General features: G+C 41.9%; 3 protein-coding genes across 3 annotated transcripts; 2 read left to right on the top strand and 1 right to left on the bottom strand.

Annotated features, from left to right (window-relative positions):
- Positions 1-381: 381 nt before the first annotated feature.
- On the bottom strand, positions 382-7,376 carry LOC133482418 (caspase a-like). Its single transcript, XM_061782517.1, has 8 exons — positions 7,210-7,376; positions 6,236-6,511; positions 6,068-6,153; positions 4,982-5,158; positions 4,658-4,904; positions 4,393-4,560; positions 2,983-3,092; positions 382-863 (listed from the first exon to the last, which is right to left on the bottom strand). Exons 1-8 carry the CDS (start codon positions 7,214-7,216, stop codon positions 759-761), a joined length of 1,176 nt encoding a protein of 391 aa, XP_061638501.1. The 5' UTR covers positions 7,217-7,376; the 3' UTR covers positions 382-758.
- Positions 7,377-8,544: 1,168 nt separating this feature from the next.
- Positions 8,545-20,514, top strand: rabgef1l (RAB guanine nucleotide exchange factor (GEF) 1, like). The gene is made up of 9 exons (XM_061782516.1): positions 8,545-8,799; positions 9,179-9,373; positions 10,777-10,949; positions 12,484-12,665; positions 12,758-12,839; positions 12,917-13,049; positions 15,180-15,271; positions 15,682-15,938; positions 17,480-20,514. The coding sequence occupies exons 2-9, from the start codon at positions 9,192-9,194 to the stop codon at positions 17,897-17,899; spliced, it is 1,521 nt and encodes a 506-aa protein (XP_061638500.1). The 5' UTR covers positions 8,545-8,799; positions 9,179-9,191; the 3' UTR covers positions 17,900-20,514.
- Positions 20,515-22,163: 1,649 nt separating this feature from the next.
- Positions 22,164-27,739, top strand: LOC133482420 (low affinity immunoglobulin gamma Fc region receptor II-like). The gene is made up of 5 exons (XM_061782522.1): positions 22,164-22,279; positions 22,354-22,389; positions 22,468-22,746; positions 23,086-23,358; positions 27,301-27,739. Exons 1-5 carry the CDS (start codon positions 22,255-22,257, stop codon positions 27,570-27,572), a joined length of 885 nt encoding a protein of 294 aa, XP_061638506.1. The 5' UTR covers positions 22,164-22,254; the 3' UTR covers positions 27,573-27,739.
- Positions 27,740-27,924: the final 185 nt, after the last annotated feature.

The following is a 27,924-nucleotide window of genomic DNA, read 5'->3' as shown; positions in this document are numbered from 1 at the left end:
CAAATTGTGACCAAGACTGTCTGAAAAGCCTGTGAGTCAATGACATTATTCCCTGAAGCCCTCATATCTGTGGAATCTATAGCTTATGGTTGTTTTCCATAATGGTGACTATCATTGTCCCGGTTGTTAATATTTGCTCAGCATGCAGACACTCCCCCAATAAGTAATAACCTGAAACCTGACCAGGGGTTTGTCACATGAAAAGCTTATCATGAGTCAAAAGAAACTGTTTACAAATGGGCTGACACTTGGTAAATTGTGTTACTTCCGATTTTGAGGATAATCAGATTGCCGCCATTGTCTAAACAAATTTACCAATTCACTGAAAATGACATTTTCCAAACATATGCTGTGCTGTGTTAAAGCATGACAACAACACAATCTTCATAAATGTTTTATTTTGTTATTGAGAAGTTGGTCAGACCATAAACAGTCGTAGATTCATACAGGAAAATCTTTATCAGTTACACATACTGTACTATATATAGAGGGACTGCATGCATTAGATAACAAAATGTGTTCCATACTTTTTATTTGTAGTCAAAACATTTAATGCAAAAAAATTAAGAGCTTTCTGTTCCTGTGTGCCAATGTATACAAATCTGTTTCAGTTAAAGTGATGTCAAAACATTGAAATTATTACATCATTTTGCAAGAATGGAACATCTAACTGTAGTGGCAACAATAAGGTATACTTTATCATTTACGATTTTTGTAAAGAATGAGAGTGATATGCTCCTCTGAAATAATGTCTGGTGTCAAATGCCAGGAAACAGGTAGAAGAGCCTTGTCAAAGTGCATCTATCTTTGGTTGGCATCTGTTTTATGGTCACAAACGGCAATGTTTCAAAGCGTTGCATGACCTGCGTGGTTGAAACAAAAAAATCATGAGATTAGCGGTGCAACCCAAAAAAAAAAAAAAAAAAAAACATCATCAAATCTCCATACTACATCATAAATGGGTTGTACAGAGTAGTCGATTTACTTTACTACTCCACAATGACATCTAGAGCGTGATGTCGACTAGTTTCTAATCTCGTGATTTTGACTGGAGGGGGGAGGTAGAGTCGCTTGAAGCAACATATGAGTGCGCTGATTAAAATTATTCCATCAACTTAATTGATTTAAACTGTCTTCTATTTCTGAATGCACAGCTTTGGTTGAGTGAGGGAGAACAGGATTTTGAAAAACTTTTCAGCCCGCTCTATCAAAATAGAATGAGAGCAGGGTAGGGGAGTGGGGAATGATTCCACCGCACATGTAGATGTCCAAGATTATTTGCATCCATCTATCACTTATTGCCATTACGGTCATGGGTGTGCTGCAGAAACATCACAAATTCCCACCAAATAGAAACCATGCAGTTGTGTTGGCCCCAGAACGAGGAGAGGTTTTCCAGTTTGGCCAAGTGAAAGGATTTTTTCCTCCGGCTGGAATACCATCACACAGCGGCAAGCAAGCCTTCAGCCAGCCCACGTAGATGCGCTTGTGTTCTAATGTGTCTGTTCTGTAAATCTGTTCTGATAATAAAGATAATGGTAACATGGCAAAGCAGTCTCTCCTCCTGTGATTTTTTTTATTTTTTTTACATTTTCTTTAATGATAGCACTGCACTGGAAAAAAATGACATCATCGGGGACTTAGCCGACTTTGACAGCTTTCATCACATTAGTGTCCACTTAAAAAAAATCTGAAGTCTTGCAACAACTACATTGTGCTACTAGAAAAGCCATAGAATTAAAGGAATACGTGGACATTTTTGCTGAATGAATAAAGTAGCGGTAGACATATTACAAGAATAAAGGTGTAATTCTCTGGGGATAAAAAAACTAATTGTATGAGAATAAAGTTAGAGTCACAAAAGTGGAAACACTGTGAATGAAATGGGAGTTTTATGCATGTGAAAATATTGCAAAAGTAAAGATATCATTGTACAAGATAAAAAAATACAATTAGGTTAAAATCTTATGATTAAAAAAGAGAATAAAATCAGCATGTATGAGAAAGAAGTCAATTTTTTTCACACAAAAAAGTCAGGTTTTTTTTTTGTTTGTTTGTTTGTTTGTTTTAGAATACAAGGTGTGTCAAAAAGGTTCCAGGATTGGTGTCACAAAAGATATATTTCAAATCCAAACTACAAATTTTGCTCTTTGAAGTAATCCCCGGCAGCATAAGGTCTGGTATATACATAAGGATTTTTCTATCTCAGATCTTAGAGCACCAACACGTGATCAAACATGATCTAACAAAACAAAGACACAGAAACACTACCGGCAATATTTCACCGATGTTTCCTGAGTGTTGCCGAAGGGACCGAAGACTGCAGTGTTGTAGAATGCTGATGTAATCTATAAAAAGAGTTGTTTTGGAAAATAATTCTCGCTGTCTGGTGAACCCACTTATACAAAAGACGACATCGGGTAGGACTTGTTTGTTTTTATTTACGGTCGTCATCTTGTTCCTGAGTCAAGGTGCTTCTGGATTGCCTACATTCTGTTCCACGTCGCAATTCACGTTGTCATGACTCTGCTTTCCCCAAGAGTTCAGGTCAGCCCCGACCAGTTTCTGACCCTATTAGCAGGACAAATCCACTCAACACCCATCAACCCCAAGAATAATGTTTAACGATAATCTTATAAAGCATACGATAGTGTGGCGTTTGACGTCCTTGATTGGGAAGGGGCAAAATCGGGACAAAAACAGCTGGATTGTCTCTATGTGGGATTGAGAAGACTTTTTCACAGCCTTCTCTGTCACGCCTTCATCCATCCCTGGAAGGATTCTTCCATGATCCTCGGCAGCTCTGAGATTTTACTCATTAAATGAACCATTTTATTGATGTGAGTTACTTTTCCCTTGTAATAATATTTTTGGGGTAACCCTAACACGCCCTGATTATACTGTACATATGTGCATGGAGCATCTCGAATTTCCTCTGTATGCGACTATTAAACATTCACATGAGTGCTGAGTAAAACTTACCATTCGGAACAGCTCCTCAATGTCTTTCTCACATGCATAAGTGTTCAGAGCATCAACAATATACTGAATAAAGAAAGCGCCGTTCTCTGGGTGTCTGTATGAGACGGTATCTGCAGGGGGGACGAGAAAAAACATTGTTTTCCATACACGGAGATTGTTTACGAACATATCAACTGACTCGGGCCAGGGAAACTAAATTAGAGGGTGTTTTCACACTGGTAGTTCGATTGAGTAAGTTGTTGGCTTTGTAGCTAAGCATCGAAGTGATTTTCTGATATTAAATGTACTTCAGTATTGGAAGTAAAAGTATTGATGAGTGGTTAAATTTTGATTGTTCGTCCGCTTTGTGATCTGCGGTTCAGGCATCACGCCAACTAACACTTTTTTTATAATTTTATTTTGGAGTAACGAAGATGGTTAGGAGAAATGAATCAGAGTAAAATTATATCTTTTATTTAAGAAATGTAGTGGAGTAAAAGTGAAAGTTGCCAGAAATACACGGTGTCCCAAAAGTCACTATCCACTTGCTTTTTTCGGTTTTGTTTCAGGTATCATTCAGACAGACATGAGGCCATTATAATTTGACAGCATAGGCTTTGCAGTTTTTGTAAGCATATCACTCCCTTGCCCCTTGCATATTGACCCCAGAGCAGCGTTACAAATTTGCCACCTGGCAAGAAGTTTTTCTGTCCCTGACTGCAGTTCAGCACCAGTTTAAGAAGCTTTATGGTCATCATACTGCTCAAACGCGTACTACAATTTACGCTTCAGGTTGTTGTGCATCATAATATTCTGCTTCAAGGTCAGTTGGATAAAGTTTTATCACGCTCTGAAGCATTCGTTGAATCGAGGTTTTGTTGATGCTGAATTCCAGTGCAACTCTCTGGATAGAGGTTCCCTGGCTTTGTGGGAATGCCTGCTCTAGGAGTTTGGTGTTTTCATCAGTGGCGCTAGTAGCAGGCTTTCCAATGTGTGGTTTGTCAAGCACTGATCCTGTTTCGAAAAACTTGCCATTGGGAGCGTAAACTGTACAAAGCTTCTCAAAATAGCGCTCAACTGCAGTCAGGGACAAAAAACTTCTTGGCAGGGGGCAATTTTGCATCGCTGTTCCAATGCTGATTGGTGAGCCATATGCAAGGGGAGACGCTTAAAAAAAAAAAAAGAAAAGCAAAACAAAAGCTGTCAAATGCTTATGGTCACACATCTCTCCAAATGAAACCTGAAACGAAATAGCAAAAAGGAAGTCTATAATGACTCTTGGACACCCTGAGTAATTTAGTTATGTACAGATGGGTGACCAATGTACTTCGGTACAGTAACAAAGCATTTGTACGCCGTTTCGGCGTCCTTGTGGTCTCCTTCAGTGAGACACATGTACACGATAAGTAGTATAAGAGGGGATGCACTGACCAGGGGTGCAAGAGAGAAGAGCGAGGAAATCTTTCTCTTTGTGCACAAATTGAAAGCCGTCTTCCACAATGTTGCCGTCATCACCAGATGTGGACGGACCCGGCTGCTGGGTATTAGCACACCTCACCGCCGTTGCGTCGTCCCTGATGGCCACCGACCCTTTCTCCACTGAAATAAACATGTCCAAAAACGGTCACGACACCACTACAACGATGCAAAAATTGAGAAATGTGCCTTCAATCTGAGCACCACCGTGATCATTCACCTCCTCTGCAGGCCTGGATGATGATGATCTTGGGTTTATCCAGCAGCGCACTGCAGTTCACTGAGGCCAGGTGTTTAAAAATGTTATCAATGGCGAAGACATCTTCTTTGTCCTCTGTTTGCGTCTCGTTCCAGTTGACGCCGAGTACTGATCCCAGCTTCCCGTGAGACATGATCACCACAAACACACTGTCTGTGTCTTTAAGTTTGGGATGTTCGGAGAAGTTGATGACGGCCTTGTCGATTTCCTGCCAGAGCCGATATATGTCGGTCAGTAGCTCAGCAAATGCAATTTTAAGCCATCAAAAATGTGTTTATTTTTTACCTTTCCAGTGCAGTCCCTGTATTTGACCACTTGATATCCTAAATCACGCAAGAGCCTCTCCATGTTCCGCTCATCTGCCTCAGCTCCATGTCTGTTATAACGCTCGTCCTTAAACTTTATATTGGTGATTAGCAGAGCCACACGACTCTGTGTGGACTCTTTAGTCACACGGTAGATCTAAAATAATACAAATTTGGACAAGATAAGTATGCATCTATGTACTAAAATGCAAATTTTTCATGATTAATACAATGGACACCCATTGTTTGCATTTGGCAAGATGTTAAAAACTTGTTATACATGTATCCTGCTTAAGCATTTGTGAACTTGTTTTGTTGACGTTTCACTCCAGTCCTGTTGGTGGTGAGAAAGAACCTTACAAAGTGGGTCGGGCGGCCAAATAACTGACAGAGATGATGCCCCGGTGTTTACATTTTGTTTGCATCCACTTAAAGATTATTTGATTACTTATTAGAGTATATTATAATTTTATAAACTTATTAAAAACCAACGTTATAAACACATCGTAAAGGCTTTTCAATACATGGACAAAAATTGCTCGCATAGAATGTATAGAAAGTACTGTACCATATTGTGTCTGTGTGTAAGATATGTGCCTTTAAGAGGCGGGGTCCTGGTGGGGTGGCGTGTAACGTAGGTGAATCTTCGTGTCTGGTCGTTAGCTATGGCCGACAGCAGCTCCAGCCTGAATCTGCTCATGTTTTGCTGTTCTCCCGCCATTCACTAAATGGCGGAAAAGTGCATTGACGACTGTGGCTCTCCTTTCCCACGTGAGTATATTGTGAAAACAAATTTTTTCTCTATAAACTGCAGATTTCCACGACAAACAGATGGCTATGGTCTACAAAAAAGTGGAACATTGTACACTCTATATTAGGTTGTTCACTGGCTTTTAGTTACTAAAAAAAATCAATGAAAAAAACGTCAGAAATTAAGGGTGGCGCAGGAACCAAGGAGAAACCATTGAAATTTTGGTACCAATCTTTCATTTTGCAGTTAAAATCACAGGAATGAAAATGACAAAATTCCTCTATGAAACTGTATGTCATGTTTTCCAAACAAAACCTTTTTTCTGTCATCCTTGGAATTCCAGAAGTTCTTTTTGCAGGGGATGAGCGTGGTCGACCACTGGCGTTCCAACTCCAAAGCGGCTGGACAGAGCGACACATTCAAACAGGGGTCAAAGAGGTTTCGTTTCATATCTAGCACCTCCTCTGAACCTGGTCAGCTCACCTTGGGGCGGCTCAGCGAGGAGGCCCAATTCCTTGAAGAGCATTTGGTCCCTGTTGTTAATGTGAGCGATCATCTTCCAGCTTGCCTCATCACCTTTCTTCCACACCGTGTCAATGAGGGTACGAGCCCTCTTTGCTTTGGTGTTTTGCGCCTCAATTATAGCCTCCTGCTCCCCGCTGTTCAACACGTGGTCATCCAAAAGATTGTCCAGAAGTTGTTCGATCACTGTCGGGGAAACCTTATCCACAAAATTCGTTCTCACGGCCTTAAGTTTCTCTGTAAGAAGAAGCATAACACCATAGCTAGCAAAGTCAGTTTTGTGGGTTGCCATTAAGGCTTGGCTTCTTACATACAGTGGATATAAAAAGTCTTCACACCCCTGTTTGAATGCAATGATTTTGTGATTTAAAAACAACAACAACTTTGATCAACTTTATTGATTTATTAATTTTATCCAACCTCTGGTGTTTTCTCACAGCAAATTGCTGACATTATGCTCGCGCTTCAGTTTCCTTCTTGCTTTCAGTGCTCTTACACATTATACTATGTGTGAAAGAAAGGGAAAAATTCATTGAACACACATTTAATGTCCCAAACATGTCCGATTACACGTCCAAATCATCTTGGTTATTGTTACAAAAACATCAGTTATTTTAATTCTGACAAAAAAAACTCGCCCACACAAAACCCCCCGGCCCCCCTTCCCCCTCCCACCCACCACACACACACACACACACACACACACACACACAAACACACACTCCAAAAGTCGTTAAATCCCGTATCCTGTTGTACCTTTAAATGAAGTTGATTTGTCGATTAATTGAATCCGTTATCATACTTTCTCATTGTGTTTATTATTACGGGTATTCTTTGTACGCGAAGCTCCGCGGAGGAATGCAAAAGTGAAAGTAAACACAAGAACAAAAAACAAAAAAAAACAGGGAAAAAAGTTCAAGAAATGGAAAGCTCACCAGCCATTGTTTGTGTCTCTATTGCCGAAGAAGTGCTTGAAATAAAGTTTGGGTGAGAGTGAAGAAGAGTTCGTTCTCTGCTGTACTACAAGAACGAATGTCTTTTCCAGAGTTTCAGACGTGCCTGGACGAGCGTGGGCGTGGCGGAGATGTGTTGTAAATGGACTAACGAGGGTCGCGGGCGTGCTGGAGCCTATCCCAGCTGTCATCGGGCAGGAGGCGGGGGGGGGGGCGACAAAAATATGATTTTTCACGAAAATAAGATTTCCTTTATCCTCGATAAATCTAAGACTTTAATAACGATCCGTTTTTTTGTGCAAGACTTTCCGTCGGGCGGCACGGTGGACGACTGAGGACCCGGGTTCAATCCCCGGCCCCGCCTGTGTGGAGTTTGCATGTTCTCCCCGTGCCTGCGTGGGTTTTCTCCGGGCACTCCGGTTTCCTCCCATATCCCAAAATCATGCATTGATTGGAGACTCTAAATTGCCCGTAGGCATGACTGTGAGTGCGAATGGTTGTTTGTTTCTATGTGCCCTGCGATTGGCTGGCAACCAGTTCAGGGTGTACCCCGCCTCCTGCCCGATGACAGCTGGGATTGGCTCCAGCACGCCCTGCGACCCTAGTGAGGAGAAGCGGCTCAGAAAATGGATGGATGATTCATCATTTCATCCATTCACTTTTTGGGGTTTCACTGTAATGTTAGTTTAATGTTAAGCAATTACAGAATATCAATTAAGTAAATAAACGTTGTTGGTGAAACACATGTAAAGACATACATGTTGATAAAACACACGCAAAAATGTCCCTGATGTACAGCATGTTTTGTCATTGATGTGGGCCGTTGCCAGCTGTCCGTCAGCGCCCCCTTCAGCTCGGGGCGACTGTGGCAGTCCTCTACAACATGAGTTCTCAAACTATTTGGGTCCAGGGACTCCTTCTATTCTATGTGTATATTCTCATTAATCCAAGTCATTTCATCCACAGGGCATTTGAATCAATCGCAGCTGGACAGTTTTGGTTGCCTTAGAAGACATTGCGCCTCTTATCCGAGCAGGCTTCATCAGTTCATGCCCAGATAGCCTACGTAGGGTTAGACAAACAATATATATATTGTTTTTAAATGTGTTTGTATTTATTTTTTAAGTGTGTTAAAAGACTTTCGAAAAACCTAAGTGAAGTAAATGCTATAAAAACAAGCCTAAAGTAGAGTGTCTTTAAAAGGGGTACATTGAGCGATGGCCGGAGATGGCGCTCCCGACCGCTAGATGTCGTACTGTCAAACTCTAATCCAGACCCAAAACCGACATCGCTCCCTGGAAAGCCTCCTGGTCGCAGATTCGGTACACTCTCGTATAACGAGGGCTATTTCACAGTCAATCCACTAGAGAGCGATACAGCATTTTACTTCATCTTTACGTGATATGTGAAGAAAGAACAAGAAGCACGGGGCAGCACAGCCAAACGACAAAATGGCGGACTCTATTAGTGGGACGGAACTAACCGTAAAGCTAATGTAAACGTTCCACATTACAGCCGCCTGGAGCAGGAGCGACGTTGTGCGGCAACTTTGCCCATCCTGCGGGTGACACTGTACGTCGACAGAAAACACACTTGTTATTTTATGATGACTTTGTTGCTCGGTGTCAAGGGTAGCTTTGTAGTTAGCTTCCGTAGCTAGCCAGCCACAGACAGTTATTGTACTCCTTGAAGCCAACAGTTTTACAGTTTGGATGTAAAATTCTCCACAATCACAATGTATGACTGAATATCAGGGCGGATTAGATATCTGAATGTTTTTTTTTTTTTTACACTTGATTTATTGGTTTCACGTTCTTACCTATTCTGTAATGAATAAGAAGTTACAATAACAAACTAGTTGTTTATCACTGTTACAACCTAATATACTAACTGCGCATAGTATATTAGGTTGTATTTACATTGTGTTCTCCGCGTCTTGTTCCCCGTGCAGCCTCCTGTGAAGGATGATGGCCCAACGCCCTGGACGGCGTCGGATCCATCTGGACCAGTCCGAGCTGCTTTGTACAAAAGGATGTGGTTTTTATGGCAACACAGCTTGGCAGGGCTTGTGCTCCAAGTGCTGGCGAGAGGAAAACCAGCGAGAAAAACAAAAACAAATCCAGGACGACTGGGCTCTCGCTGAGAGGTTAGTTAGCACCCTCTAGAACAGGAGTTCTCATACTATTTGCCTGGTCGAGGGACTCCTTAATTTTCTACATTTTCAGTCATCCAGGTCATTTCATTCTCTTGGTATTTAAGCAATTGCAGCTGGACTGTTTTGTGTTGTCTAAGAAGACGTTTTACCTCTTATCCAAGCAGGCTTCAACAGTTCATGCACTGACAGGTAGGCTAGACCAGCCCACCAGACAATCAAGTATGTGGATAATAGGCTTTCCACCATCAGGATTTTTGGGGCCGATCAGCAAGTTTAAATTTTTTTATAACTGATCACAAGATGGAGCAATGTGTCTATTTACATGACCCCCAGGTCTTGGGCTGTTACATATGCTTCCCAATTTTGGTTGACCTCGGTGAAACGTACAGCTGGGGCTGCTTTTTTACAAATTTGTAGGGGGCGCTACTGAGCCTTATGTATTTATTTTTTTATTCCACAAAAAAACTTAAAATATTGAATGTTATTGCGGCAAAAGTGGTGGCCAAAATTCACTTGTACTCGCCCACCACAAATGTATATGTGGGAAACCCTGATTTAGGTTAGCAGACATTTGTTGTTTAATTATGTTTTGTGACAGTTTTACAGTAAACAACAGCTGGGAGTGACAAGTTGAAGCAAGAACGTTTTGCCTCTTTGACGAATGTTTTGCGAGCAATATCAAAGTACTATTGTGATTCATAGACTGTTGCGCGCAGTGCATGTTGGGTACCTGAGTTCTTTTCCCTCTACATCATTGGGACCTTTGCGATGTGTCTATCGCACATGCACACATCGCAATGACGATGATCAAACAATATTTTGTGCAGCCCTAACAAGAAAGGATCCGATGGAATGCATTAATGGAATCAATCATGCTGAACATTGCCAAAGACATGTTGCCTATTTATATTTTACTAAAACAATAATTTTGTGACATATTGGAAAATTTAGACTTGAGGTATGTGGTTCCAAATATTTTGCTGAGGTCGCCTTACCTCACCTTTACCAACTTTACATGAGGAAAAAAAAAAGCATAAAGAGGGCTGATGAGTATCTGCTTCACATATGCACGGATTTTAAGTTTAAAGGAAATGTTAGAATCGTAACTCTTTTAATTGGCTCGTAGCTAAGGTAGTAAGAATTGGTTTAGTGTGTTTTATTAGTGCACCCTGTTTTATTAGTGCACCCTGTACCAACCTATATGTAGGTATGTGTTTTTTTTAATGATGTGACAAAACTAGTTTCTGGCACATGGACCCCAATGGTTCCTTGGACCCCAGTTTGAGAGCCACTGCTCTACCATGTGTGTTTAAGTTGTTCATGATGGTCACTTAAGTTCTCCTGACAGCTCATCAACATTCCCTTGCTTCACTCTTGTCTCTCACCCGTCGCAGGCTGCAGAGAGAGGAAGAGGAAGCCTATGCAACCAGACATCAGCGGGCGCAGTCACAGCCCACTGTCGCACCTTTCAGCAAGTTTGAGGAACGAAAGACCAAGGAAAAGTCAAGCAAGGTCAACACTGTCACCAAGTTTTTCACTCCCTCCATCAAAACACCACCAAAGAAAGGTAGGCCTTTGTAACTGATGAGTATCTGACTGGTGTGACAGTCAAGTAAAACATTATGCAAATGGTAGTATAAAATAGACCCCCATTTGTCGCGGGGGATACATTCCATACACACCCGCTGTAGGTGGAAAATCTGCGATATTCAGACCATATATAAACAAATTTTACAGCTTTACCACTCTCACATGGTTTAAACTCATTTAAACATAATAAAACACACTTTAAAATATTTCTTAGCGCGTTCTCTCTCTCTCTCTCTCACTGTCGTATTACATCAGTTTGAGGAAACGAAGACTCGCTTACACATTTCTCCAAATGAAAGGCAAAGCGTGCTTTCTGCTCGCTGTGAATTTGTCACTCCCAGTTGAAATTTACCGTAAAGCTGACACATAAAACAAGATAATTGAACATTGTATATTTGAACACCAAAATGTTCAAACAACCATATAATTTCATCTAATGAAAGTAGGAATGTGACAAGATTTCCCCAAAGTGACTTGACTGTCAAAATGCAGCCTGGTTGGAGTGGCCATTTAAATCTAAATACACCACACCAATAATTTTGAAAATTGGATGATGGCTTCCAATAGGCCTGTAACAATAATTACTATTATCGACTTATCGTTCAATAAAATAGACTCAATAAATTGTCATTGTTGTGGTGAACCGGCATGTGGATCACACAATGAGCCGATAGAGTTGGAGGGCTGTGTTATTAACTGCGAGTTGGCTCATGGAAAGCCGGCGGACCTGTACACTCTTGCCAATGTTGGCTCTGTCCAATACTCCGCAGCTTTGCTCAATGTGCAGCGCATAGAATAACACAACAGACACACTTAGGAAAAGTTAACTGTTTGTTGTGTTTACAAGCCCGGCCATGAGCTATCAAGCTAGCGCGCGAGCTAATGAGCAAGCCTGCAAGCTAGCGAGTTAAAGAGCTAAACAGCTCGCTCCACTGGGGAAAAGTCGTGTAAAACGTCAACGCCTCTCAGACATGTGTTGTGTGTTAGTCCCCGATTAACACAAAGGCGGGAACATTATCTGTTATTAGGCATAACCTCAGTGGCAGACGTTATTCAGACAGTAGTTGACGACAGCGAACGTCAACGTATATTTGATTGACAGTCAGGTTAGCTGAATAACCACACAATAGCCAGGATTACATGGAGACATTTTTTTCTTTCCGATTGAAATAATTCCAGTTGATCTCTGGTCAAAAATGTTTGCATGTGATGTGATCTATTCCTATCGGGTGTATACAGCGGCTGAAATAAGTATTTAACACATCACCATTTTTCTCACTAAATATATTTCGAAAGGTGCTATTGACATGAAAAGTTCCCCAGATGTTGGGAACAACCCATGTATTCCATACGTACAAAGTAGAACAAATAAACTCAGAAATTAAGTTGTGAAATGACACAGGGAAAAAGTTTTAAACACGCCAACTGGTATTTATTTAATGTCATAATAGCTATTTCCCAAAGAAAACTTAAAGGTGAGATAAATATATGAAATGTGTATTTCACCCCAGATGCTGCCACCCCTTTGGACGCTCAGTCCAGCCCAAGCTCCAGCTCCACAGCAAGCCGGCCCTCCCCCGCAGACACCGACCACGCAACAAGGGAGTTCATCGATTTCCTCAAGCCTCTGAAATATGGCCGACAAATTTTCAAACAGTGTCACGCTTTTACTGAGAGCATGGCCTACAAGCGAGTGAGCTCAAGTACCCTAGTGCCAGATAAAGACATGTTTTAAGGCTTTTTGGAACATTATAGAACCATTTGCCATATTGTCTCTTATTTTAGGACACATGTGCTGATGACATGTCTGAATGCGTCCAGGACTTCTACCAGTCTCTCTCAGAACGCCTTCACACTCAGTTCAAAGGTTTGAAAAGGCTAGTGTGGTATCCTTCTACTATTTTTAGTTTTTTGTTGTTCTCATGATGTTGTCTTTGCTCTTAGGCTCCTCAGACTACGTAGAGGGCATAATGGACGAAGTGGAAAGGTACATGATGACACGTCTTTACAAGGAGGTTTTCTGTCCTGAAACGTCAGATGATGAGAAGAAAGACCTGGCCATTCAGAAGAGGATTAGGTCAGTAGATGTAAGATACAGCTGTAATTCAAACTGTCGCAGGGCACATATTGACAAACAAACATTCACACCTATGAAAAATCTTGTCGCAAGTACATCTATGTGGGAGGAAGAAAAACCCAAACAAGCACAGGGTAACATGCCAGTTCTATACAAGAAGGCCTGAGCTGAGATTTGCAACCCGAACCCGAGAACTCTAAAGGCCTCTTTATACTCCCGCGGCCAACAGCGTCCGCATTGCATCACGTGACCAATGCACTGGGCCACGTGGCCCCGATGCGTCCCGCGGAGATCATCTCTCGTGATTGGTCCGTTTTAGTCACATGCTGTGATGACGTACTCGGCGTTCCCCTTGGTTCCACATACCACCTACGCCGCCGCCTTCTTGATCAATTTTGCAGCATAATTAAATGTATCATCTGATCATCTAGGTCCATTTCTTCTCGCAGACACTGTTCCACAGTCGCCATGGTTGTTGCTTTGTTCCTTGTTACGGAAAGGAAAGTAAAAACGGCTACCAGAAATGGTCAAAAAATGCAGAGGAAACTCCATCCTGTGGTCTCCTAGCGAATACCAGCCGTAGCGACACCGCCGGCTTGGAGGGGAACTGCAGTACATTTTCAAAAACTGCGCGCTAGTATAAAGGCAAACTGCATGCGGGATAGCCGCAGTGACGTCAGCGCGGTCACCACCCGCACAAGTATAAAGAAGCTTTAAGGCAGATGAGTAGGGCTAATCCAACAAATACTTTTAGAATCGAGTATTCGCCAAATTATCCCGTCAATTTATCGAGTAATAGGATAAAATTTGATTTTGCATTATAAAACAACAATACTAGTACAGTTGAAACCAGAAGTTTACATACACTACTAAAAGACATACACTTTTTGTTTCTCACAGTCTGACATGAAATCAAACCAAACTTTCTTTTTTAGGTCAATTAGAATGACCAAAAATATTTACATTCGCTAAATGCCAGAATAAAGAGATGTTTTGGGTTTTTTTTGACAATTTTTAGTTGCTTTCTTCAATGTAAAATGTTTACTTACATTTCATTATTTGGTACCATTGCCTTTAAACTGTATGACCTGAGTCAAATGTTTTGGACATCCTTCCAATAGCATTCGATTAAAAAATCAAAACAGCATACCACGATAGTTGGCAGGAATTTTGGCCCATTCCTCCCGAAAAAAATGGGTTTAAATGAGTTTGTAGGCCCCTTGCTTGCATGCCTTTTCAGGTCTGCCCACAAATTTTCAACAGGATTGAGATATCAGGGCTTTGTGGTGGCCAATCCAAAACATTGACTTTATCCTCAAGCCACTTTACAAACAGTTTGGCAGTATGCTTGAGGTCATTGTCCATTTGGAAGACTCATTTGCGCCAAAGCTTTAATTTCCTGGCTGATGTCTTGAAATGTTGCTTCGGTAGTTCCACATAATGTTCTTTCCTCATGATGCCATCTGTTTTGTAAAGTGCACCAGTGCCTCCCGTAGTAAAACAAACCCACAAAATGTCGCCACCCCTGTATTTCAAAGTTGGGATGATGTTCTCCGGCTTGTAAGCTTCCGTCTTTTTTCCTACAAACGTGTACATTATTGCCAAACAGTTCAATTTAAATTTCTTCAGACCACAGAACATCCCTCACAATTTTGTCCACAATTATCTTCCTGGTATTTTGGCTTATTTCTTTTGACTTTATTTCCATGATGTTACACAAAGAAGCAGTGTTTGTCAGGTTGTCAAGTTCAAATACAGCCAGTGGTCTATCTCTAATTAACTCAAATGTTGTCAATAAAGTTATCAGACGCTCCCAAAGTCATGGCATCCTATATCTGGGTGTTCGCAAAAATTTTAAAGGCATAGTAATGCCTTAAAAAATCCTCCTCTCACTATTTTAGCATTTAGCAAATAGAAATACTTTTGGTCATCCTACCTAAAACCAGAAAAGTTTATAGTCTGATTTCATGTAGAGTTCATGACAGTTAGGTTTTTTTTAAAATTCTTTTTATATTGTGTTTGTAAACTTCTAGTTTCAACTGTATATGTGAGGTGCAGGTATTATTTTTGTCCACGTAAAGCCGCCATTCTCACATTCTACATTGTAGCATCTGACTTTTTTATTGACAGGGCCTTGCATTGGGTCACCATCGAGATGCTGGGTGTTCCCGTTGATGAGGAGATCCCCGAGGCTTCCGACAGCGTGGTTAAAGCCATCACAGGTTAATCTCCCGCCCATCTAGTGATACTACAGGGGGTCTTCGATTCACCACAGTACCATCATACGACCTTTTGAGGTTATGAATGGGCCGCAGCCAACTAGTTTGCGCTGCGACCTACAAATACATGGTCACATGGCACAAGAATGCTCACTTGCCGCCATATATATATTTTTTTAATTATTATTATTTTAATTAGATTTATGGCCAAGAAGTGTTTTTCATGCAAATATTTACTATAAAACTAACTTTACCATGGGGTTAGCATAGGTTGGTGATAGACTACGGTGTTTTCTGATTTAAGTGCAAATTCAGGTTACATCGCTGCCATGTGAACAGAACTCCGTCGTAAACCTCTAGGACCCCCTGTCCACGCTTTGGCGTCCCCTCAAATAACATACGCCTCTCCCCAGATGTGATCGAAATTGATTCCAAGCGGGTACCCAAAGACAAGCTGGCATGCATTACGCGCTGCAGCAAGCACATCTTCAACGGCATCCGCATCAGCAAAAAGGAGGCGGCGTCGGCGGACGACTTCCTGCCCACGCTCATCTACATCGTGCTGAAGGCGAATCCCCCACGGCTTCAGTCCAACATCCAGTACATCACTCGCTTCTGCAACCCCAGCAGGCTCATGACCGGAGAGGATGGCTACTACTTTACTAATCTGGTCAGGAAAAATATTCATTACATTACATTCATTGACAGCTGAATTTTGTAAAGTAGAACCTTTAAAGTTGAACACAAACCATTATGTGATGCTAGTTGACTTCCCAGTAATTTCAAAGCAAAATCTTCCATCAGGAATTAACTTGTTTCAGGATCAAGCTGTCTCCTTCCAGAAATCTTCATTAGCTGTAATGGTTACGTTTTAAAGGAGACATATTATAAGCATTTTCTTCTCCCATATACCCCTGTTTCTACTAATGGTGAACATGACAAGCAATTTAAAAAGTACATTTTCCGTAATTTGTCCTTTAATGTAGCATTAACATTCCTAACTATCATACCAAAAAATAGTGTAGAGCCCTGTTTTATACAGGGTGTCTGTGACCCCTTTAAAAAGTCGTTAAATTAGATTTTCCAAAACGGAGGCTACATTATTCTTAAATGTCCACTTCCCCCAAATCCAGTTTTTCTCTGTTTTATGCATAACATAGGTCAAATTGAGTCTGTGACCTGGTTTAAGTTTGGCATCTATGCAGTTTGCCGATTGAATGCAAAAGATGATAAACCCCAGACATAAGTCTTGCAGAACGACCGGATAGGGTTCGGCAACTATATGATTGTGATAAATTTGACAATGATCACGGTGATCAGCTGTGGTCAAACATGGCGCAAATGTGTGTGACAACAGTCAAACAGAGCTGTACTTTTCCTGATCCACTTGCGTTAACAAGTTGTAAAAGTAAACGTAGTGACCGAAAGTGGGGCTAAATGCGTAGCTTAGCACAGCAAAATAGATGACAGCCATTCCTAGGAATTATCCTCCGAAGATGGAAAGTCCCTCAGCGTCAGTTGTGTGACGGTGTGGCCAAAGAAGGAGTGATATTAACTAGCCGATGTGTGCGATATGTTGGTAACACAACCTGTTTATTCAGATCAAGCAATCCTCATAAGGCCTTCCCCCAGCGTTTATTATTTGAAGTATCACCCAAGTGGTTATGCGGGAAAACAAAAAATGCGAACTGAGTCAGTATAGCCTGTCACTCAGTGCTACCAGCACACGTACGTGCTTATGCTACGTAGCATTAGAAGTTCAGCAACTACTAACAGTGCTGCCACCAAACCAAAGCAGCAATCAATCGTGTGTCACCGTCATTATTCAGGTGCTATATAAAATGGCAAAACTAGCTAATCTGTATTGAACGTGATGCACGTTTGAAAGTAGCAATAATGTTAAAAGGGTATTGTGGCATCATAACTGGAGAGTGATCATGTTTATAATCCAAGGTGTCTTCATTTTCCTGGAGGGGCCAGTTTGTTTCATTTGTATGTTGTGTACCTCCAAAAATACTCAGGAGTTCTGTTGTATTTGTTTTTTCATTTATTGCACTGAGCGAGTGAAAATTGTTCTTGTATTTTTCTGTATTTTATCACAGTCCGAGGTTCCTGGAATCGTCATCACTTTTCTCGCCCCTCATGGCACCCCGTGTTTCCAAGCAACTCAAGAGTGTTGCATTCATGAATGTGTACACTTTCTCTCCTCAGTGTTGCGCCGTTGCATTCATAGAGAAGCTGGACGGCAAGTCGCTCAACATGACCTCGGAGGAGTTTGACCGGTACATGTCTGGGGGCCAGGCGTCGCCCAACCACCCACTGGCGGGCGGTGCCACGCTCAGCCAGGTCCACAAGCGTCTTGACCTGCTCACGGGCCTGGGTCAGCGACAGGAGCTCGTCATGGAGCGAGCGCGCCAGCTGGAGAGCGACCTCATCGACTGGACGGACGAAGTGGAGCAGAAGGTGCAGAGCGTCCTGGAATCTTTCGAGACGCAGAACCCTCCAGTCGTTGCCGGCGCCGCCACGAGTGTGGCAAAAGGCGCGGCGGCGGCCTCCTCAGCCATCGATTCTGATAACGTTGAGAACGAGCACCTGCCACCGCCACTAACGCCGCAAGTGTTTGCTGGTTGATACTAGAGAAACCATGCCACTCATCCTTCCATCCAGCCAGCCATTCAAATTAGAAGGTCTGAAACTCCTTCTGATATTTGACAGGAATAACCAATCATGATTGGGTCATACTTATTATTATTCCCTCTGTGGTCAAGACCGAGTAAAATAAAAGGTGAGGATATGCCTTACAAAAAGTTAGGGATTTTCAGCTTTTAGGTGAAATTTCAGGATGAACCTAAAATGAACTATAACCTCTATAGGTGGACTTTATCCGACCTTTTTAAGACTTTTGAATGTCCAAATGTTCAATGTTTCAGTACTTTTTGCATAACTTACTGTTCTTTAATAAGATACTGTTGATAAATGTTTAGGTGTCGTCATGATGTCAGAATGCGAATGGCGGGATGAAGAGGCCTATTTAAATTACCAATTCTAATTGAACTAGGAAATATATTGCTCTCCGTCACAGAAAGGCATAGAAGTGGATGTCTTTTATCCTTTTTTATTCATTGGTCAATTAATGGGTCAAATACTTGTTGTGAATTTTGCCATTCCTCTTCTGTTAGAGAGCAAGGTTTGAAAAAAAAAATACTGGAACAGTGGACAGTTGGACATGTGCATTTAAAAGTTTAGACAAAGGCCAAATTAAATTGTAAAGGTTAAAGTGCATTTTAGGTTATCCTGAAATTTCACCAAAACCCTATTATGCCTCTAACTTTTTGCGGGTAGTGTATTTTACAATAGGTCAAAACTGTCACTGTAGTTTTGGGAATGCCAAAACGTGAACAGCATGTAAAATTGGGCTTGTGGCTGAAATCTCCCATGATGCATCCCGCAATCGCTCTCTGCTGGCACATACAGCCGACGTGCGTCATTATTCTAGTTGTTAGCGCAGTGGAACCTCAAACGTCGACCGTGTTTGCGTCCATTACACTCAAGTCAACCTCCAATTTGGTTGACTCTGAAAACAATATTTCCCAGATTTTAAATATGAACGTAACACGTAACTAAACACTAGCTTTTGTTGTGAAAAATGTCATGAAGCTAACGCAGCAGTCAATTCTTTCAAACTGGTGGATTCCGATGCACGACTCAGTCACAGGAGGTCTAAATTAAAGTCCTTAGTTTGTAAAACATCAGTACGTACCGGTTGAGGAATGGAAAGGAAAGCAGGATAATCAAACCGCTAACACTTGTTAAAAATCTATTTCTACTTTTATACTTCATTGAACACTGTAAATTACATGCACTTAGAGGATAATACGGAAACATTCCGTTAACACCCAAAAAATTAAAATGGGGCTACTTGTAAGAAAGAAGACCAAAAAAAAATACTGAAGTAACAACCCTTCTGTACAGCCATCCCAACTATCATGACACTGAAACACCACATCACGTATAAACAGTTCGATGTCCAAAATCTATATTTAACATGAAATTATGTTTCACCACTGTGTGCTAATGGTTAGCTCATATGCCACTGAGGATCTGGGTTCAAATCACAGCTCTGTGTTTCCATTTTCTTCCCATGCTCCCCAAAACATGCATGTTAGATAAATTGTACAGACGAGTATGAATGGTTGTTTGTTTATATGTGCCCTTGCGATTGGGGTTGGGGGGGGGGGGTTTGGCCCCACCTGGGTTCGGTGTAGGTTTTTGACTTTTTGAGGTTCCACTGGGCTAGTTTTTAAAAGACATTGTTTCTTTCAATTCAATTCTGAGAACGCAGTCAGTTGGGCATATGTGCGTTTGCGTGCACATGCATTGCATGTTTTTTTTTTTTTTTTACATTCAGGTCAAGCAATCGTCATAAGGCCTCCCCCACTGTTCATGGACTGAGGTGCTTTTATTTTCCTATGAAGTGATTGACGAGTGTCGCACTAGAGGAGATGCTAGTGGTAACCCAGTGATATTTCCATCTTAATTGCAATAGAACCCTTATACAAAGGATTCTCTTTCTCCTTGAACAACCACATCGAATATCTATAATCTATTAGTGCGGCAGAATTTTTATTTTAGTTTTATTTTGAAGCACTTATGATTTTAAAGATGGTATTCTGAACAATAGTCACTGCATTTTTAGGTATGCCGTGTAGTGGCACCAACCATTTGGACGTGTGTGTAATATTCCGATTTTAATCATTTTCTTATTACTGCTTCGCAGCCATATATGTTGTGGGTTTTTTTTTCTTCTGGTTTTGAGACCAGACTTTTAAACTGACTAGCTCGAGTACGTTTTTAAAGCACTCTATAAGCTATCGGTGGGGTTACTCACATTGGCCTGAATAGGGAAAAAAAATAAAAATTCCTTTACAAAGATAATTCGCTCTTTTCATGGACACTCATATTAGTCACTATTGTGATTGGTAATTTTCCGTCAAGTATTACATTTTTGTAAAGGAGTTTTTTATTTATTTATTATTTCTGTGGGGGGGGGGGGGGGGCGTGAGGGGCTGGAGAGTAGTAAGAGCTTTAAAACATCCTTATAGGTTTGTTATTGTATCATATATGAGATTTTAAATCAATACTGTCCTTTATTTAAATGTAACTTATTGGGGCAGAGTTGTTTTCTTCGCATCGGTGGGTCTGTTTGACGGTGACGATGATGACTTAATAAAACCTGAAAAAAAGAATGCCTGTGTCAACATTTTTAGCTCACACTGTTCTTTCCCGCAACGACCCAAGATTGTGCAAGCCCAGACAAATAGGGTTTAAATCTATTTCTACACCAGTGTATTGTATTCAGAAATAAAAATTAATAAATAAATAAAAGTCCCTGGTGGATTTCAAGAAATATTTTAAAATGTCCCACGATTTTTGGAATCATGATTTCAAAGACCTGGTGTTTCATTTCCTTAGTTCTTAAACTAATTTATTTCCCCATTTTTGTTGTTGTGGGCGGGGTAATTTTTCCAGCATTGCCAAAGGAAAAGTTGAAAATATGACCCCGATGGTGATTAGTACAAAATATTCATTGAACCCATTCACAGCCAGTTGTTTTCAAAGAATGGTTCGCCATATTGCCAGCCGCTTTAAAGCATTTTGACTCCTCTTTCAAACTCAGAGAATATTATTTGACAATGTAAGCACCAAACGTACCACAGAGTAGATTCTGCTTACACCAGAAACAAGTTTGTTACTAGCTTATTCCTGTCCTTCATAATGAGTATTAGAACATGGGTTGGTTTCACCCAAAACACTGGTTTCTAACCAAAAAGTAGAGAGGAGAAGCTTTTTGTGAGAAAAAAAAAAAAAAAAGTCAAGTAGAAAAGTGACTACTTACACTAATATTGTTTGTATGCCTCAACTTATAAAACAAAAAACAACTGAGAGAGGGGTTTTGATGATAAACTCATTTATTAAAAAAAAAAAAACACGCTTTGAGCGACACTGACTGACGCATAACACTGCATGACTCGAGTTGGAGATAAGTGGCTTTTTTAATGCAGTTTTGTCATTTCACCTTTTGTCACGATCACAACACATTCTACTTACTACTGCGACACATACTCTGTTTATACCATACCTCTCTATACTCTGTTCAAGTCTAAGGTGCCTAAACTTGTCCTACTGTTTTTGTGCCTCATAATTGATGTGACAAGCTGAGATTCGCTGCCTAATCTTTATCTTCTACTTGAAAGCTGTGCTGATCTTGAATCCAAAGCACCGTAATGCAACACTGCCATCAACAGGGATATGATCATAGTCATTACAATGGTTTACAAACCTGAATTTCACAGACAAGCTAGGCGAAACCCTCTTCCACACCTAACCGATGAAAACTTTACTTGACGTGTATGCGTTGGTGGCAGTATAAACGTTGGATTACAATCGATGTCTCTGGCAGTGAATGAGTTCATTTCAAATTTTAATGTACCTAATTGGCTGGGACAAATCATATGGTTCCTTACACTAGAGTGATGTGGTTGTCCTTGAAAGGCAAAGAGCAGTAGAACCTTGTGATTTCACCTAGACAATCAAATTAAAGGACTACATTGGGAAATTTGAATATTATTAAAGAAAATTGCTTTCTACTGTGATGCCTTATAACTTTGGTGTCCCTCCAAATGTGTTCTATTTTGTCATTTTTATCCAAAACCCAAATATATGTAAATATGATTTTTTATTTATTTTTTTTAAAGGATACTTGCGTCTTATAATGTACTACTTTTCCAAATGGTGACTTATAAATAGTTCAAAATGTCAATCCCCTCCAGGTTTTTTCAGTGTGTTCCTTGTAGAATAAAAGTGAAATGAAAGAAGAGAAAAGAGGAATTCCTTTAAAAAAAAAAAAAAAAACTATTTTCACTTCCCTTCTCTTGAAATAAAAGTTGGCTGCCTCCCATCAAGAAAAAGAAAAGGAAAAGTCAACCATGATAGCCACGATATCCTTTCTTGGTGAGTGTATATCGAGTGAGACAAATTTCATGGAAACTATCATTTATATTTGTCAAATGTGTTTTGCATTTCAGTTCTTTCCACTCTACCAACGCTCATCGTCTCTGCCGGTATGAACCATTTGTGTGTGTATATCATGGTGGTCAGTGCATATTTTCACTGTTTGGGCTTATTCTCTTTCTGTGTAGAGACCACCTACGGCGCAATAGCAGAGTTGGTGTCTGGATATTCCCGGGTCTTCTCTGGGGAACGCGTCCAGCTCAGATGCAGCATTCCCGATGGCCGCAGGTCCACGTGGAATTATTTGTGGTTCAAGGGATCCAAGCGCCTTGAGCATCGCGCACAGATGTTGACTCTGAAGGGCTCCCTTAGCGACAGTGGAGTTTTTCAGTGCCAAGGAGTCAGGGACACGGCTGTGGGAAACATATATACACTCAAAAGTACCCCTGTAGACATAAATGTGGACGGTAAGGGTCATCTGAATGCATTTTTATGTAATCTCTCAGCTGTAAACTTAAAAGTTGGGGGGCACAGAACTTAGGGCCACATTTTACTGCCCGATACATTTTACTGGGTGTTGGGTGGTGCTGATCGAAATTTGCCATTGCTGAAAAAGGGTTTTGTGGCCCAGCAAAGGGCCGCATCACACACAGCTGCACATAGGCTTTGAGCCAGTTTACCCGCTTCCGCCCCCTCTGACTGTGTAATTACAACTCACTTGTCAGGCAGATAGCCGCTCCAAAATGTTGCTGGAGTTTTTGTAACCTCTCGGTTGACTCCGTCTTTCTCCGCGCGCTTCTCTTCAGGAGGTTGGGCCATCCTCCAGGTCCCGCAGCTTCCCGGCCTTGTCGGAGGGACCTTGAACATGATGTGTCGCGTCCGCGGCCGCCGCCAACATCACGAGGTGATTTTGTACAAAGATGGCGTGGAAGTCATTAGGCAAAGTGGCTTTAACCCACAACTGAGCTTGCCCCACTTGAGCACGGAGGACCAAGGACTGTACACCTGCAGGGTGTCTTGGGATGACGACAGACAAACTCATTCAACGATTTCAAATGACATTCAAGTGAATGTCTTAGGTGAGTTCATGTGTTGGTTTTGTCTCGTCACAAGCTGTATGTAACATTAGACGCATAAAAGTCAGCTTTGTCATCACTACTTGTGGTAAAAGGGTAGTTGTGAATAGGTTATTGGGCACGAATCAAGCCTGCACCAGCTACTTTAAAACCAGCTATGTTGGAATTGCAAACGGGGCATTGACAACAACATAAGTCAGCTTTGTGAACCACGATACAACCAAAGGCCTTCATGTAGCTGCAAGATTAGAAAACCACTGGAAAAATACAAACGCAATAATAAATTAGATGCGAGTGACCCGACGTACAAGGTTTTATGAGTCGTCGTTCGACTGATTTTATTTTTAAAATTATCTTTATGGGATAATAAATAAAATCGGTGCCACGGTCTTACAGACCTATATGCAAATAATATTTGAACAGAAACAGTCGAGCAACATGAGTAGACAGATAAAACAATACTTCTTCTTTTCCTTTCGGCTTGTCCCTTTAGGGGTCGCCACAGCGTGTCATCCTTTTCCATGTAATCTCCTGCATCCTCCTCTCGAACACCAACTGCCCTCGTGTCTTCCCTCATGACATCCATCAACCTTCTCTTTGGTCTTCCTCTCGCTCTCTTGCCTGGCAGCTCCATCCTCCTCATCCTTCTACCAATATACTCACTATTTCTCCTCTGGACGTGTCCAAACCATCGAAGTCTGCTCTCTCTCTAACTTTGTCTCCAAAACATCGACCCTCGGCTGTCCCTCTGATGAGCTCATGTTGAGCGAACCTCAACATCTTCATTTCCGCCACCTCCAGCTCTGCTTCCAGTTGTCTCTTCACTGCCACTGTCTCTAATCCATACATCATGGCTGGCCTCACCACTGTTTTATAGTCTTTGCCCTTCATCCTAGCAGAGTCTCTTCTGTCACATAACACACCTGACACCTTCTTCCACCCGTTCCAACCTGCTTGGACCCATTTCTTCACTTCCTGACCACACTCACCATTGCTCTGGACGGTTGACCCCAAGTATAAAGTCCTCAACCCATGGTCTTCTCTCCTCCCTGTAGCCTCACTCTTCCCCCACCACCCCTCTCATTCATGCACATATATTCTGTCTTACTTCGGCTAATCTTCATTCCTCTGCTTTCCAGTGCATGCCTCCATCTTTCTAACTGTTCCTCCACCTCCTCCCTGCTTTCACTGCAGATCACAATGTCAATTGCGAACATCATGGTCTATGTGGATTCCATTCTAACCTCATTTGTCAGTCTATCCATTACCACTGCAAACAGGAAAGGGCTCAGGGCTGATCCGTGATGGCAGTCCCACCTCCACTTTAAACTCCTCTGTCACACCTACAGGACACCTCACCGCTGTTCTGCTGCCCTCGTACATGTCCTGTATTATTCTAACATACTTCTCTGCCACTCCAGACTTCCGCATGCAGTACCACAGTTCCTCTCTGGGTACTCTGTCATAGGCTTTCTCTAGATCTACAAAGACACAATGTAGCTCCTTCTGACCTTCTCTGTACTTTTCCATCAACATCCTCAGGGCAAATAATGCATCTATGGTACTCTTTCTAGGCATGGAACCATACTGTTGCTCGCAAATACTCACTTCTGTCCTGAGTCTAGCCTCCACTACTCTTTCCCATAACTTCATTGTGTGGCTCATCAACTTTATTCTTCTATAGTTCCCACAGCTCTGCACATCACCCTTGTTCTTAAAAATGGGCACCAGCACACTTTTCCTCCATTCCTCAGGCATCTTCTCACGTGCTAGAATTCTATTGAACAAGATGGTCAAAAACTCCACAGCCACCTCTCCTAGATGCTTCCATACCTCCACAGGAATGTCATCAGGACCAACTGCCTTTCCATTTTTCATTCTCTTTAATGCCTTTCTAACTTCCCCCTTACGAATCATTGCCACTTCCTGGTCCACCACACTTGCCTCTTCTACTCTCCCTTCTCTCTCATTTTCCTCATTCATCAACTCCTCGAAGTATTCTTTCCAGTCAACATATTTCCATCTCTATCCTTAATCACCCTAACCTGCTGCACATCCTTCCCATCTCTATCCCTCTGTCTGGCCAACCTGTATAGTTCCCTTTCGCCTTTTTTAGTGTCCAACCTGGCATACATGTCATCATATGCCTCTTGTTTTGCCTTTGCCCTGTGTCGCATCTCAATGTATTCCTTTCGCCTCTCCTCAGTCCTCTCAGTGTCCCACTTCTTCTTAGCTAACCTTTTTCCTTGTATGATTTCCTGTACTGTGTTCCACCACAAAGTCTCCTTCTCTCCTTTCCTGCCAGAAGACACACCAAATACTCTCCTGCCTGCCTCTCTGATCACCTTTGCTGCAGTGGTCCAGTCTTCTCCTCCTGTCCACCGAGAGCCTGTCTCACCTCTTCCCGAAAAGCTGCACAGCACTCGTCCTGTCTCAGCTTCCACCACATGGTTCTCTTCTCTGCCTTTGTCTTCCTAATCTTCCTCCCCACCACCGGAGTCATCTTACTCACCACCATCCTATGCTGTCTAGCCACACTCTCCCCTACCACTACCTTACAGTTGGTAACCTCCTTCAGATTACATCGTCTGCACAAGATGTAATCCACCTGTGTGCTTCTACCTCCGCTCTTGTAGGTCACCCTATGTTCGTGCCTCTTCTGGAAAAAAAGTGTTCACTACAGCCTTGTGCATCCTTGTTGCAAAGTCTACCACCATTTGTCCCTCCAAGTTCCTTTCCTGGATGCCGTACTTACCCATCACTTCTTCATCACCCCTATTTCCTTCACCAACATGTCCATTACAATCTGCACCAATCACGACTCTCTCTCTGTCTGGGATGCTCAGAACTACTTCATCTAGCTCCTTCCAGAATTTCTCTTTCACCTCTAGGTCACATCCTACCTGTGGGGCATAGCCACTTATCACATTATACATAACACCCTCAAATTCAAGTTTTAGCCTCATCACTCGATCTGATACTCTTCACCTCCCAAGACATTCTTAGCCAACTCTTCTTTTAAAATAACCCCAACTCCATTTCTCTTCCCATCTACACCATGGTAAAATCATTTAAACCCTGCCCCTAAACTTCTAGCCTTACTGCCTTTCCACCTGCTCTCCTGGACACACAATATATCAACCTTTCTCCTAATCATCATGTCAACCAACTCCCGAGATTTTCCTGTCATAGTCCCAACATTCATAGTCCCCATATTCAGTTCTAGGCTCTGTGCTTTCCTCTTCTCTTTCTGCCGAAGGACCCGCTTTCCAGCTCTTCTTCGTCTTCGTCCCACAGTAGCTGAATTTCCACAGGCGTCCCGCAGTGTGATGGCGCAGGAAAAAATCGCAAAATCGTTCAAGGCGGCGGCGGTGGTATGCGGAACCGAGGGGAAAGCTGAGTACGTCATCACAGCATGTGACTAAAACGGACCAATCATTCGGCATTCTGCGCGCAGCGACAATTTGTGCTGTGTGCGCGTCAAGTGTCGCATAGGGGCCCAATGCGTCGGTCATGTGATGCAATGCGAGTGCAGGAGTATAAAGAGGCCTTTACTGTAGTTTACCAAGTTGTGACCACACCATGTACTGTCTATCCTTAAGTCTGTTTAATACTGCCCCCCCCTATTTTTATTCAATAAAAGACATTACAAAATCTTTAGGGGAGCAGGCCGGAACAGATAAATGGCATTTCCTTTCATTTCAATGGGGAAAGATGAATTGACATACAAGTGTTTTAAGTTACGGGCGTGGTCACGGAACAAATTAAACTCGTATTTCAAGGCAGCACGGTATTGTTAATTTAAGATATACAGTATATGGATATCCTTATACTGTACAGTTATACAATGACTGTATGTTGAGTAGGATGTTTAAGTAGTTTGTTGGAACTTGAGGATATATATATATATATATATATATATATATAATGATTGTTTTCCCTCAGAGGTTCTGACACAGCCCGTGCTTGAGGTCATCGCAGACAACGACCTGCTTCCCATGGATCTGATGAAGCTCACTTGCCATCTCCAGTACAACGCCCGCGCTCCAGCGCCTCCCGTAAACTACTACTTCTACAAGGATAACAGGCGGTTGGGGCTAGCCACGTCTGAGAACTTTGACCTGGTCAAACGGAGACCGGGCCTGTACAGCTGCAAGGTCAAGGTTCCCCAGCTGCGCCTCTGCAAGTGGAGTGAGGCTGAACCATTTGAAGAGTGACGAAGACATGACAGTAAAAGATATGCCAGATTTTGGCTGAAGATGATACCTCCAATTCTTTGTTCAAGAGATGTAAGACCTGTTGTAAGACAGTTCCTCATCTCATATTTATCCTGTTAATTCTAATTATGATGAACTGAACAAAGTAATAAAACATATCCAAATCACATTGGACTAAAGTAGTTGTGTTGCAAATAGTGATCGCTACTCTGATAGTTGCTCAACCACATTTAATCCATTAACCTTGAACGAATAGATAGATGTGAATTACAATACAATAATCCCTCGTTTATCATGGGGGTTAGGTTCCGGACCACCCCAGCAATAGGTGAAATCCAGGGCAAGACCACAT

This window comes from Phyllopteryx taeniolatus, chromosome 8 (genome assembly GCF_024500385.1).
Source record: "Phyllopteryx taeniolatus isolate TA_2022b chromosome 8, UOR_Ptae_1.2, whole genome shotgun sequence".
Taxonomy (NCBI): domain Eukaryota; kingdom Metazoa; phylum Chordata; class Actinopteri; order Syngnathiformes; family Syngnathidae; genus Phyllopteryx; species Phyllopteryx taeniolatus.
Note: the sequence above shows the minus strand (reverse complement) of the source record. Positions and strands in the feature narration are given on the sequence as shown.

What these genes read in the sequence shown, in the direction of transcription:
- rabgef1l (XM_061782516.1), top strand. Translation starts at nt 9,192, where the DNA reads ATGATGGCCCAACGCCCTGGACGGCGTCGGATCCATCTGGACCAGTCC. An exon ending in CCTTCACACTCAGTTCAAAG is followed by an intron (nt 12,840 to 12,916) that starts GTTTGAAAAGGC and finishes CTTTGCTCTTAG; the next exon opens with GCTCCTCAGACTACGTAGAG. An exon ending in GCTACTACTTTACTAATCTG is followed by an intron (nt 15,939 to 17,479) that starts GTCAGGAAAAAT and finishes TTCTCTCCTCAG; the next exon opens with TGTTGCGCCGTTGCATTCAT.
- LOC133482418 (XM_061782517.1), bottom strand. An exon ending in CCAAGGATGACAGAAAAAAG is followed by an intron (nt 5,159 to 6,067) that starts GTTTTGTTTGGA and finishes GTATTATTTTAG; the next exon opens with ATCTACCGTGTGACTAAAGA. An exon ending in ACAGGGACTGCACTGGAAAG is followed by an intron (nt 4,905 to 4,981) that starts GTAAAAAATAAA and finishes CGGCTCTGGCAG; the next exon opens with GAAATCGACAAGGCCGTCAT.
- LOC133482420 (XM_061782522.1), top strand. Translation starts at nt 22,255, where the DNA reads ATGATAGCCACGATATCCTTTCTTG. An exon ending in TGTAGACATAAATGTGGACG is followed by an intron (nt 22,747 to 23,085) that starts GTAAGGGTCATC and finishes GCTTCTCTTCAG; the next exon opens with GAGGTTGGGCCATCCTCCAG. An exon ending in CATTCAAGTGAATGTCTTAG is followed by an intron (nt 23,359 to 27,300) that starts GTGAGTTCATGT and finishes GTTTTCCCTCAG; the next exon opens with AGGTTCTGACACAGCCCGTG.